This window comes from Corvus moneduloides, chromosome 2 (genome assembly GCF_009650955.1).
Source record: "Corvus moneduloides isolate bCorMon1 chromosome 2, bCorMon1.pri, whole genome shotgun sequence".
NCBI lineage: Eukaryota > Metazoa > Chordata > Aves > Passeriformes > Corvidae > Corvus > Corvus moneduloides.
This window is the reverse complement of record NC_045477.1, coordinates 44206287-44219365: the sequence shown is the minus strand read 5'-3', so window position 1 is coordinate 44219365 and position 13079 is coordinate 44206287. Positions and strand designations below refer to the sequence as shown.

Genomic DNA, 13079 nt, shown 5'->3' with positions numbered 1-13079 from the left:
TTCTTTCCTGTTTATGAATAATAGACAATATTTACAAGTATGTGTGTATGCATTGTTTGCAAAATAATGTAAACAGTGCTCAGTATCATTAACCAAAAAAGAAACTGTATTGCTGTTTCCTAAAATTAAGCAATATTTCTCTGAAAGTAAGCAAAACTTTAATTTTGAAATGCTGGAAACTTAAAAATGTTCGTAGAAAATAATGAGGCAGTTCGGGAAATGAAGAGATTGGCATAGGGAAAAAATTAAAATAACCTTGTTTGTATAAGTTAGCAGGGAGAAAAATAAAGCAGGATGCAGTGACCAGTTATTTCTGAGAGAACAGTGACAATAAAGACACGGATTAATTTAGAATAGTGCCAGAGGTGCAAATGAAAATTTAAATTTTGCCTAGACTATCAGAAGACATTTCTAACTGACATTTCTAACTAACATGTCTACTTCATGTAGGTTCATTGCAAGGAGCAATTAATCCAACATCAAGTGAGGAGAGCTTTGTGCTCTTGGGCTTTGCCAAAGAGTGGCTTTGCACAGTAAAGCTGAAAAAGAAAGCTTCTAACAAAGTTTTTGCATTTTTATTATGGGTATAAGTAAAACTAAGGTAACTTGCTAAGCCACAGGATTTTACTGAACTTAAATTGCAGGAAATCATTGTAAAAGCTCTGAAACGTGAGTTTCGTTCTTAATTTGTTTTAAAAGCATTAAAACATACTCAACTTTATTTAAGTTTAAAGGAAGAGCTACACATATTTCTCAGTTCTGGTTCTGTAAACTTCATTCAGAAGGAGAAGTAACCCACTGATTTAATGGCTGTTTTTATTTAGAGCTACAAGGAAAAATTAGGAATTTCAGAATCAGACTGTCTAGCCAAATCCTAATCCCGCTGAAGTCAACAGGCTTGTTTGGTTTCAGCTGGACCCCGTGTCAGAGAGGAATCCTGGTTTTACAGTTCACAATTACAGAAGCAAAAACAAATTGCACCTTTCAACTGTTCTTCCCTGCCTGCAAGCACATTGCAAACAAATGACAAAGCACTTCAGGAGGAAAGGCTGGGCCACAAAGAACTTGCCAACAAGCCGGTTTATACTTGCTGTTGAAGCACAATAAAGTAGTCTACCTGAGCACAGGGAGCTTTTAAGAGCCTAAGAACAAGGTCATTCATAAAGACTTTGAGACAAACAGGACTGAGCAGAACCATCTTTCTCTACTTCATTTTCTCTCAAGAATTAACTTCCTGGGAAAAAACAGTTTCTGAGACAAGGAAGAACTGGCAATAAGCACAGGCTGAACAACATTTCCTTCAGGGCTTTTGAACAGACAGGGTTTGCTTAATTGTAAAATAAGGATCTGCAGACTCGAATAGACTCAGTGTAAGTCAAGTCCTGTTCTTGTTTCTTTAGTTTATTTTGTATTTGTCTGCAAGTCACCCCATTGAACAGAGTACTTTTTATATTCAGGGTTTCTCGGCACGTTCTAACCACTGCATTACTCATGGACGCTCGAGCCAGTTCTCTGCCAAGCCCTTGCAGTCTTAAATAGCTTAGGAAAACAGATGAGCCTTCTACCATGTCTTAAAAATTGGTAAATAAAGGCCGTTTTGGGTGAGTAGCAGCAAGTTCCAATTTTCACACCAAAAACAATCTGCTGTCTGTCTCTCATCCTTTGCAGGGACAGAGCACAGCTCTGCATCTGAGCAGGGTGAAATGGAAGAGAAAAACAATAGAATTGCAGATGCAAACCAGTCAGAGATTTACAAGTATATAACTTAGGCTATGAGTAGTACCTACTAAATTATTGCTGTTTGGAAAAAGAATGAATACCATCTTACCATAATGCTGGATTGAAACAACTGCTTTATGGCTGTTGAAGACACTGAGATGTCAGTAGGTTGAGTTCATGTTGGGCTGTGCAGTTATGAAATTTGCAAGCTGACAAGGCCAAACTGAATGGTACATTTTCCCAGCACTCTATTTTTGCAGGATTTTGGCAGGGCGGGGAGTTAAGGATGAATTCTTCATAGAGCAAGTTTTCTTCAGATGCTTCTCAATAGTTGTTAAAATGAGAAGCTGCTGGATATTCACTACCTGATGAAATTACATCAAGTTCCTTTTAAAAGCCAACATTTAAATCCCTCTGCCTACAGATATGACAGTTCTGCTAGCCCATCCTCAAAAGTGGAAGAAATGGCAACGGTAAGTAGTATATCAATTTATTGTCTGCGATGCTTAAATACTGATTTTTCAAAAACTAGTCCCCATGGTTTAGGCCGTTGCTTTAACATCTGTTTAAGTAGTATTCCTGAAGTTCTTGTTTTAAATGCTGAGTAAAATGTCTGTGCTGTGAACTTGTTGCATGTAGTAGAATGAGCTTGCCTGTTAGCTATAAAAGTCCAAAGCCTTCCTAGCTAGGCCCTAAGTCTAGCTCTGCCAGATTTCAGTTCTTTCATAATGACAGAATAATTGCATGGATCTTTTCCTAGGTCAAGACACTCACATATCTTGGCAACTGTAACCAACCTGTAAATAGATCAAAACTTACACTAAACGATAATCTCATGTATTTACTTTGTTTCGTTTCATTTGTACAAGGATGAAAAAGAGTAGCTGGCTTGGGCAGGCAGTAGGGTAGAACCTCTTCTGCAACGTTTCCATGCACAGAGTTGCCATGTAAATGTAAATTTTGAAGTAGGAAATTTTTTTTTTATGTATGTTTCCTTTTATAAGCGCAAGCTCATTTTAAGGATAAAACAACAGCTTTATTTCTGATGTAATTTTAAGTGCATGCTGTTGAAATAACAGATTTTCTTCCAAGGATTATATTTTCTAGTTTAATTACTTTATTACCCTGTATTACTAACATGTTTTTCCTCATCTTCAGTTGGGTGGTATAAGCACAGAGGGGACTAAGAAGGTATACAGTGTATAATCAAAGGCACAGAGGATGTAAACTGGCCACCTCCCTTCTCTCATATTTCAAAAACAAAGGGATAATCTATATTAATATATGGCTGAGCAAAGATCTTATCAGAGAATCCTGTGTGTTATATAAACATATGATATAAAGCTGTATTATAGCTAGACTAGTAAAATATTATGAATATGGTGAACAACAAAGTAGTAAGGTGGGTTTTTTTGAAAAAAGGAGAAAGAGTTTCAGCTAAAATAATTCAGGAGTTAAACAGTTGTCTGCACTTCTACCATCTGAGACTGTGAGCTGAGAGAAATATGGATGGGACAGAGCCTCTCCAGTTTAAGATTTGATCCAAACACAGATGGGGAATAGGATGACATTTTCCCCACTTTTACCACTAAGTGCTGTCTTGCAATAAGAAAATGGACTGTAGTGTTAAATTACTAAATCTCTGTTGGGAGGTCAACGTGTGAATTTTAAAATACACTGGTCAAGGAAGAAGTGATTGGGGAAAACTAAATTGAGAGATACAATTCAACGTGTGAATTTTAAAATACACTGGTCAAGGAAGAAGTGATTGAGGAAAACTAAATTGAGAGAAACAGTGCAATAAGGATGCATTTGGATAAAATAAGTAAACTATGCCCTTATCCAAAACATGCTACAGTATGAGGACAAGATGAGTAATTCTCCTTATTATATGTGTAGAAGTCTATAAAATGCATGCAATTTTACAACCCTCAGTTGTGTATTTTAATAATACGTTATTTAATGGACTGACAGAGTTTGCTCACCTCTGGGACTTGTGACACAATTTGTGATGTGACATGTGAAATGTGATTTGAACTCACATGTAGAACTGAAACCAGGTTACCTTACAATTTTTAACAGGCTGAAATGTGTAATTCTCCAAAGTCAACTGTAACAAGTGGTCATTCTTTTGATACAAACCAAAATGAAATAATGGAGAAAAGTACACTGGAATGGAATGAACAGCTGGAGAAAGAGATTTTCAGTGGTAAGTGTGTGTCCTTACTTTGTTCTGATGGTATTGTTACCAGAAGTGACTGTGTTTTGAGAGAATTTTCTGCAAAAGCACAGGCTTTATAGACATGGCTCATTTCTAGCAGAGTGGCTACTTTTCGTTCTCTTCATCTGACCGTGGAATGTCTACTCCAACATTGACTTCAAGAGATGTCACTGATCACTCTTTGAATGCATTTTATCTCATACTGATACAGTTCAGAAGAGTCACATGTAGCTGTGTACAGTTCTCCCTGCTGTTTCTGTTGGGAGCCCACACTGCACCCTCTAGATGCAGACATGTGGTTCTGTGAGAATTCTATTCCAGTTTCCTGCATGCATAATTTTGATAATGATGAATTACTGGGCTGATTTTAAAAACTGTAAAGCCACAAACCACAGAAGCAAGATGCATTATGGCATTCAGTTAGCTTTCTGGGAGCCTTTATAGCCCCAGTCAAGAGTTGCATGTTCTTTTTTAGCTTGGCTCATGTCCTCCCAATGAAAGACTCAGAAACAACTCATCTTTTTTCTTGTTCTGAGTTTCTCAGGAGTATTCTCTTTTGTGTGCTGAAGAGAAACTTAGAAAAATGGAGAATTTTAGTACCTTCAGATCACATTTTATTCCAACTATACATACTTATCAATGTCAATGCTTTCTTAATGATTTTGTACTGTTAGCACAGATCTGTAATGACTGGTCAGTCAGTCTTACGTACTTAAGTGGATCAGGAAATTCTGTAACAAAACAGTCATATCCATTGTATATTATGTATATTCTGGTATTTTCAAAATACCAGAAGAAGACAATTAGCAAAGGCATAATTTGTTTTGACAATAAAAATAGTTTTAGTACATTGCTGTCAGTCTTCTGACTGAATATCTTGGTTAATTGAGCTATATAATGTTTAATTCCAGTTCATGAGGTTGCCTATATATGTGTATATAAATATGTATTTGTTGCTAGATTGAATCCTAACTATTTAATTACCCATTCTTATCCAGAAAATGCCATTTTCAGTGCTCAATTAAGTGTAATAGACTACAATTCAGAAGAGAACTTCTTTTATGAATGAAACAAACAGTGGACACGCCAGACTACTGAATATGCTTCTTTGATGGTTTGCAGGATTTTGTTTTCTTACAGTTACGTCATAACTATGCTTTGTGAACATGCAGAAAGGTCCATGGTTGCCTAGTGAATTCTTTTCAGGGATTTTTTTGCTTACAAACTATATTTGGAAGGTTCACACACACACAAATATACAATGTGTGAGTGAGAACTCAGACTTCAAATTGTTTTGTTCTTCTTTTGAATAGCATGAAGACTAACATTTACATAAAGAGCAGTCATGGCAGAGGACATTTTTTTTCTTGTAGTTATAATGGGTGACTGCTGAAAGGTCCTATGGAGGAAGAATGTGTGGTTTGGGAAGGGTTTTGAATTCTTTTAAAGCCAGTTCTGATTATTAATGTAGTACGTGAAACTTTTTAACATAAATAGTCAGAAGATTATTAAAGAAAACAAAACCAAGTATGTTTGTTTTTTTTTTTTTTCCTGTGCAGTTCTGAGTGATCTGGATGACCAGCTGGCCCAGGAACAAATCCAAGACCCTTTGGACAGGACAGTTTCTACTAGCAGTGCATCAAATGTCCAAAGTAGTAGTGCATTCCCTACTTCAAAGAGGCAGACTGCTAGTAGGGGGCAACAGAGAAATGACTGGAGTGATATGCCTAGCACATTTTGCCCAGATGGACTGAGAACACTAAGGGCCAAAGATGAACACAAGATTTTCATCAGACCAAGGAAGTTACACAGTGCATATATGAACTGGCACCAAACAGCCTTTCAAGAAGATTGCAGTTATGGTGATGCAATCGATGGAAATCCTCGTCTGCACCGTAGGAGGCTGTCTTCGGTTTCTTTCGGACGGTCTTCAGAAGGGAGCTTATATCCTCCTTCTGTAACACAGAACAGTGGATTTAGGCACAAGAGTTGTATGAACAGGGATACAGCTGGCAGAAGTTACTCTGTATGTTCCCTTCGGAGATGTCCATCATCAGTATCTTCTGATCAGCTATCAGCATCAAGTTTACAGCATCCATTGGCAAGGGAGAGCAAGAATGGTTTTGTACCAAGGTTTGGTCGACAGAACCCAAAGAGAATTCCTCTGTCTTCCATTGTATGGAACAACACACCAGACTCTTCTGAAGAAACTCCAGAAAAAATGTTTAGAACTCAATCACTGATGGAGTTTCATGCTACAGACTATGGCAGATATCCCAGCTCTTTACAAGAAACTAAGAAACGCTCAAGTTACCACTCAAAACACCACTATAGAAGATCTATTTCAAGTAGTAATTGCTTTAGCAGAGTTAGTTGCCCTGATAAAGCTACTTCTCCGTTGCCCTTTGATAACTGGGAAAACTATCCTTTGTACAAATCAGAAAGTAATCTCTCTAGGTCCTACTACAGAGATACCTCTTCTCATGGCAAGTTGTATGCAAACCAAAAAAATTCTTCTTATGGAAGAAAAGACAGCTATCCTTCTTGGGCTGATATTCCTCAGTGTTACAGTGATGAAGTGTTTGTTTCCCCTGATGCCAGCTTTGAAGTGTTTATGGCCAATTTAAATGACCAGCAGTGGGCACATACAAAGAATGCCAAGTTTGGTTCACAGCGCCTGCAGAACGATTTTCACATGTACTCTCCAGAAAATACAAGTATCAAAAGGATGACAAGAACTGCAAACAGAACTTCTTCAGAATTCACTGAGGGCTGTCAGCCTTGGCTAAATCGTAGCTCTTCTGTTTCTTCATCTGGTATCAGAACTGATGAGTCAGTCTTTCCCAGTTCAAAGGACCAACCAAAACCTACAGGACTGAACAGGAATTCAGTTGTCATTACCCAAAGGAGTACTAAGGCAGACTTTGCACACCTGGAAAGGGCTGAATGTATGAAACAGCAAGATGGAAACATGCTGTTACAGTCAGTTCCTCAACAAGCAGATACAAGCTACATCAACGCACAGAGTTTTTCCTCTAACAGCCCTGCTTCTGCCATGTGGCAAAGAGATGTATCTCTCTTTAACACAATGACATCAAAGAGACAAACCCAAGCCACTGCCAGAGGAGATACTGCAAAAATTTATATATCAAATGGTGATAAAAGAAATTTGGAAATGAAGGAAAATGATTGCCCACCCAACAGTGTGTTCAGTCAGCCTCTCTGTATTTCCCCAGCTGGTAAGAGCTGGAAAGAACCTTTTCTTCCAAGTCAGAAAGAATGGGAACATAATCTGCATTATGCAGCACAAAGAGAGAGCATCAAACAGGGTAACTGGAGTGCAGAAGCCCTTAACGAAGCTACTCCAAAGAGACAGTCCTCCCTACTGAATGTTACTTCTGCTCTATCCACTGAAAAATTAGCAAGCTGTCAAGGCATGTTGTCCTGTCCTCCTGAGTGCTCATCTAGTTTCTCAAAAAGCTCTCCACAAGCACTTTCTCATAAAGACAATTCTCAATGCTTAGGAACACTAACTAGCTCTTCAGTAAATTGCACATTTACTGACTCTCAAGCAGAAGAGAGAAAAACAGCTCAAGTGAGCAGAACAGGTGTTAGCAAAAAGATTTCACAGAAAACATGGCAAAACGCAAGCACTTTAGTTACTAAGGACTGTAATGGACAATTCACTGCTAGTTCTCCACAAAATGGAAATAATGGAAATTCTGGAAATATTTATATTCATAGTTTTGATGGAGACCCCAATACCTCTGAAAATAGTTTAAGTTATTTTTGCCTTGAAAAAGGAACTGGAAAAATGAGGAGTACTTCACCTTGTATCGGAAGGTTTCACAAGCAAGACAGCTCACCAAGACATACCAGTAGCTGCAGTATTACTGGCTCCCCTGGCAGAAACAGCTCCAAATCTTCTGACCCCCTTGTTATTTATTACACTTTGCCTAGAAAATCAGCTAGCATTGCGGGCGGTATTATGTCAGATACACCCATCTCTTTACCTAGAGAAAGCAGAACAACATGCGATTGTTTGAGGTCTGAAACTCCACATAGAGCTGACCCCTTTTGTTCTAATCAAAGAGATGTGTCTTCTTTAGACCCAACATGTTCCTTTTTAACATCAGCATCATTAAATGCTGCTACAAGTAATAAAGATTACCCCAGTCCTTTAACCAAAAGTATGAATGATTCAATAAGTAGTAGTACATCAGTTGATCTGACAGACAGATGTAAACATCTAAGTAGAAGAGAATCCTCTGTGTTTTCAGATTATAAGGAGGGGGGAAATTTTTTGCAGAAATATAAAACCACAAGCACATTTACAGTTTGTGTTGATGAAGATCATGTCAAGTATCATGAATTAGTTTCAATTTATTACACACTACCACGGAGGCATTCAAGAACATTTTGTAGCCTCTTTAGAGATAATTCAGAGGATGCAGATTTACCTTGTCCCAAAGAAAATGTTCAGTCACCAAGAATACAAAACAAGAAAAATGAAGATCATGTGAGTTTAGCAAATGGCTTTTTCCCTACTACTTCAGAAAAAGAGGTGCCTTCATATTCTTCTGATCAAGTATCTTCAGTTTTGGTCACACCTCAGAATTTAAGAACTGCTGCTGATAGTGAAGAGGAGAGTTCTCACTTTTCCCCTAGCTCTGAGAAGTCAGTGAGTGTGGTAACTAACAAGAAAGAAAATTCAGCATATCTTTCATTAGCAGAAAATGTGCTTTCTGATGTGGTGACAAAAGAAATTTCTTTTGGTAGCCCACAACCCACTGCAATAGTGGCTAAGTCAGGTAAGGTCATTTCTGATGCTTCAAGCAGCCAAAATGCAGAAATACATCTGAAAGAAAAGAAGGAAATTTTACAAAGAGCCACACCACTAATGTCCACTTCATCAATCCCTCCCAAGCCAGGCAGACATTTAGAGAATCGTTTATATTGTACTTCAACGAATAAAAATATTATTCAGAAGGGAAGCTCTGAAAGTTGCTCTCAGCCCCCAAAAGTGAACAACAGGAAAAATTTGAACAGTTTACTCCTCTGCTCCGGAGAGAAGAGTTCCCTTGGAAGGAGTGGTAACACAGCACATGCTGATGTGCCACTTACTCCCGTGGAAGACGTGTACACAGATAGTACCCAAGTTAAACAGAGAGTAAATTTCCTACACCAAACCACCCCTCTGCGTAATAATAAATTTAATGGACTGCAATTAAGAGCTGACAGTTCAAGAAAAAAAGAAAATGGTTTAAACTTTTGTAGCAAAGTGCTTCCAGAGTCTCAGAGAAAAACATCTGAGGTGAGCACAGCTTCCAGTGCTGATCCATTACTTCAGCTAGGCAAAGTGACTAGCACAGATACAGATGAAGTAAAGAATTTAAAAATTAAAAAAGAGCAAAACTCACAGAGTTCTCATATGGGTAAAGTTTACAGCAGTTTTCAGGAATCAAAGAGGCGTAGTGAAGGCAACCTGAACACTAAAGATAAAGTTCCCAGGGCTACACAAGATAAGAAGATAACACAGAGTGCAGAAGATGAGAACAAACTTCTCTCTGACTGCACAAGAGACAAAGTCAAAGATATAGAAAAAAGGAAAAACAGACCTTCAATTAAAAATAAATTGGCAGCTGTTTACAAAACAAGTCGTAAATTTTCAAGTAAAAATTTACCCCCCAAGCCACACATAAGTAACATTTTTTCACAGAATGATGGAAGTGCCACTTCTTTAGAGGTCAACATGTCCCTTGACTCATTGATTTCAATGGATTCTCACCAGCCATTCCTGGAGTTGGACAATGAAAATCAGAATCACAGTCTGAACTCTGATAAGAATTTGCCAAGACCAAGAACAGCTGAGAATAAGAAGACTGAAAATCAGAATGATCCTTCTTTGCTTAACACCAAAAGGAGGCCTTTTACAAGTTCATACACCCAGAAGGAAGCCATCAGTCCTCGAAAAACTGCAGTGAAAGTGGAAAATAGGCCAAGACTCACAACTCTATTTCCAGATAAACCAGTAACCATGAGAAATAAGAATTCCCAAATGCTTGATCTTGGGTTAGAAAGCAAAATCCAGCCCATCACTCCCAGTGCTACTACCTCATATCCACTGGATGAAGAGAAAGGAAGAGCTAGCAGTCATGCCTGCACTCCTCCCTCGCCACTTTTAACTGACAAAAACTTAAACACCTATGTAAATAACTGCTTGCAGGCAGACACATGTCCAGAGCAAAACTTGGCTTCCCAGACAGTGCTTGGTCAGCGTCAAAATACCTCTCAGCCTACTGGCTTAGAAAACGCTAACCTCAATAGCTATCGGTTGCGCAAGAGCCATGCGAAAAGTCAGCGTGAGCGTCACCTCTCTGAGAGCATTTGTGCTCGAGATTCCCTTGAGACCTCTGCCTCAGGAAGCAATATTCTACCCAAAGATGGCATACATGGGAAGAGATTTAAATCTTACTCAGAGCTGTTGTCTTGTGACGAGAATGAAAACTGGGCATCAGACCATGAGAAATGTTACAGCACTAGAAATTTAATGTATCCGTCTGTGGAATTTGGTATATTTGGCAAAGAGCAACAACTGGCTTTCCTGGAAAATATCAAGAGGTCACTCACAGAAGGGCGATTATGGAGACCGTGTCTTCTTAATAACCCTGGCGCTTTCAGAGATACAGAGAACTCTTCTATAAACAGGGCTGAGCTTCTGAGCTCGAGTTCTGCTGGGAGCAAAATGTCATCAGCTGCTTCATCGCCCCGAGAGCTGACTGATACCTACGTGGAAGACCCAGCCGCTTATTCGGACTCAGACAGTGATACCACCACCGATGATGAATATTACCTAGATGAGATAGATAAAGAATCAGAGCTATGAAGGGACCGTGGTACTAAGAGGGCATGATAGCGTGGTAGTTTCTGGGCAGGCAAAAACATGTCAAATACGTTGAGTCCATTCTTGTGCTGCTATAAATCAGTACAGCTTCCTTAGTTTCAAGGGAGTTAGTATGTTATATTAGCTGAGCATTAGACTTTTGTATCAAATGTGTGGCTTCACCATTCCTGTTTCTCTTAGCAGGGAAAAACAATGTTAAAAAATCCCTTCCCCAAATACTAGAAGGTAAATAGCTGTGGAGTTTTGGGCAGTGTGAGTCCAGGAATGGCTGAGTCAGCAAGCAGTAGTTAGGTTCCTGCCAGTTACAAAGCGCTGGAATGGATAAATTCTAGCTTGAGCTGCTTTTTCTTACAGAACTTAATAGAAAACCAAGAAGTTAATTTGCTAATAATTTGCTGTTTCTCTGATGTTCCTCATTATCAAGCATGATAATGCTAATCCATCTCACTGAACAAATATCCTCACAAAATGAAACCTCTTAAATTTTTACAGCATATTCTGTATGAATGTTATTTTTCTGCATTCCTGGGAAGTGTAGCAGTAATGTCCCTGGTGGCATTTATTCTGCTGTGCTGTTGAGGCAGATTCCACATCAGGACTTTCCAGCATTGCAAGAGCAGTGAGCAGTGTGAGTTGCAGAAGTATTTCTAGTGTAGGAGAAAAAGCTCAACACAGGGTACAGCACTAAAAACTGACTGAAAGAAAGACAGCTGAGCATGGAAATCTGCTTTCCAGACATGGAAGATTCATAACTGGCACAGCTTTGGTTACAGTTGACATGATTGGCCAGATTTCTGCATTTGACTTAGAAACAGGTCAATTTGGATTAGTAGTCAGACACTTTTAACAATTCAAAATATGAAAATATTCAGCCTGTTGATTTCCTATATAAACCTCATAGGTTGAATCTTAAGTTGTTGTGGGAAGATAACCAAAACAACTTGTGAGGTCCCAAAGTTCTGCAGCTGCCTCTGCTTGGCTGATCTCAGGATGAGGCAGCTGCATCCACTGGGCTCCTTCAGGGCAGCAGCACCTGGGGCAGCCTGAGAGGGCATTTGGCTGGGGCACCACTACTCTGGTAGTACAGATTGGTAGCTTTTTACATGCAAAGTAAAAAAAAAACAGTAGGAAAGGCTCTTTGTCCTTTGCTAAATTACCATCCGTTTTTGGTATTTTTAAACTGTTCCTGCTGTGACCACAGTACTCTTTATCCTCCAAACTGAACGGCTGTAAACATGTTCCATTGGCTCTTCTTCAGCCACAACAATAATGTAGTATTATTACTCAGTAGCCAAAACTTGTCCCTGGCCATTAAATTTCTAACTAAGCTTTGTTCTCTTTTTATGAAAAATCAGAAGTGGCTCACTGAGCCAGAAAATATATTTTAAAATAATTATACATGTTCTTCTACTTAATTTCTAATTTCACATATGGTCTGAAGTGATGGTCCATATTTTTATATGCTTTTTAATCCAATAAAATTTCTGTAGGATATAACTATATTTTTCTAACTCAAAGGACAGTATGCTGGTATTTTAAAATTATATCTTTCACACAAAACAAGCTTGTACCACTGACTACTCCACAAGAAACTAAAAGATGAAAATATTACAGTAGGTAAGAGGTATCCTTATTTTTTCATACTGTAAGCTTCGTTAAAGAAGTGGGTCTGTAGTTCAAATCTGTACTGATATGTAAGTATTATTTTATGCTGGGGTAATTTGTCTTTAGTTGTACATAGAAGGACTAACATAAACTGTATACTTATAGTCAGAATTGATCTCTATGACATGCCTGTTTCACAGGGATATAAGAATATGCTGACATGGGCAATGCTGTAATGAAATGACTACTGTATAATTGCAGTCTTGTAAAATGTGGTATTCTAAGGAGAAATTATGTTTTTCTGTAAATGTTTCTATTCTCTGTGTACAGGATTCTGTAGAGTAAGACAATAAAACCAGCTGAGTATCTGTGCGGAATTTCTGCTGTTGTACATTTCTGCAAAATATATTAATCCAAAAATTTGGGATACCAGCCTACATAAGGTAAAGAATAATAAAAGAAATGTTTACAAAGGAAGTAAATGGTCATACAGTTTTTCTTGACTAGAGGTGGATGGTTTAGAACATTTTTATTTGTAAATATTTTCTACCCATTCAACAGTAGTTGGATTAAGTTTTCACCTTGCAGGCATAAATTTTTTTCATTTGCTATGCTGTGTATGACAGGAAA

At 38.3% G+C, this 13079-nt stretch overlaps 1 protein-coding gene across 4 annotated transcripts in view; it reads left to right on the top strand.

The window, feature by feature from the left end:
* Window positions 1-12826, top strand: part of EXPH5 (exophilin 5) — a 34985-nt gene extending 22159 nt beyond the window's left edge. For all 4 annotated transcript variants that reach the window (XM_032099326.1, XM_032099328.1, XM_032099329.1 and 1 more), the window contains 3 exons: window positions 2144-2192; window positions 3802-3928; window positions 5500-12826. In XM_032099326.1, the coding sequence (XP_031955217.1) occupies window positions 2144-2192; window positions 3802-3928; window positions 5500-10826 (5503 nt within the window). In that variant the 3' untranslated portion in view covers window positions 10827-12826. The remainder of the gene's footprint in view (window positions 1-2143; window positions 2193-3801; window positions 3929-5499) is intronic.
* Window positions 12827-13079: the final 253 nt, after the last annotated feature.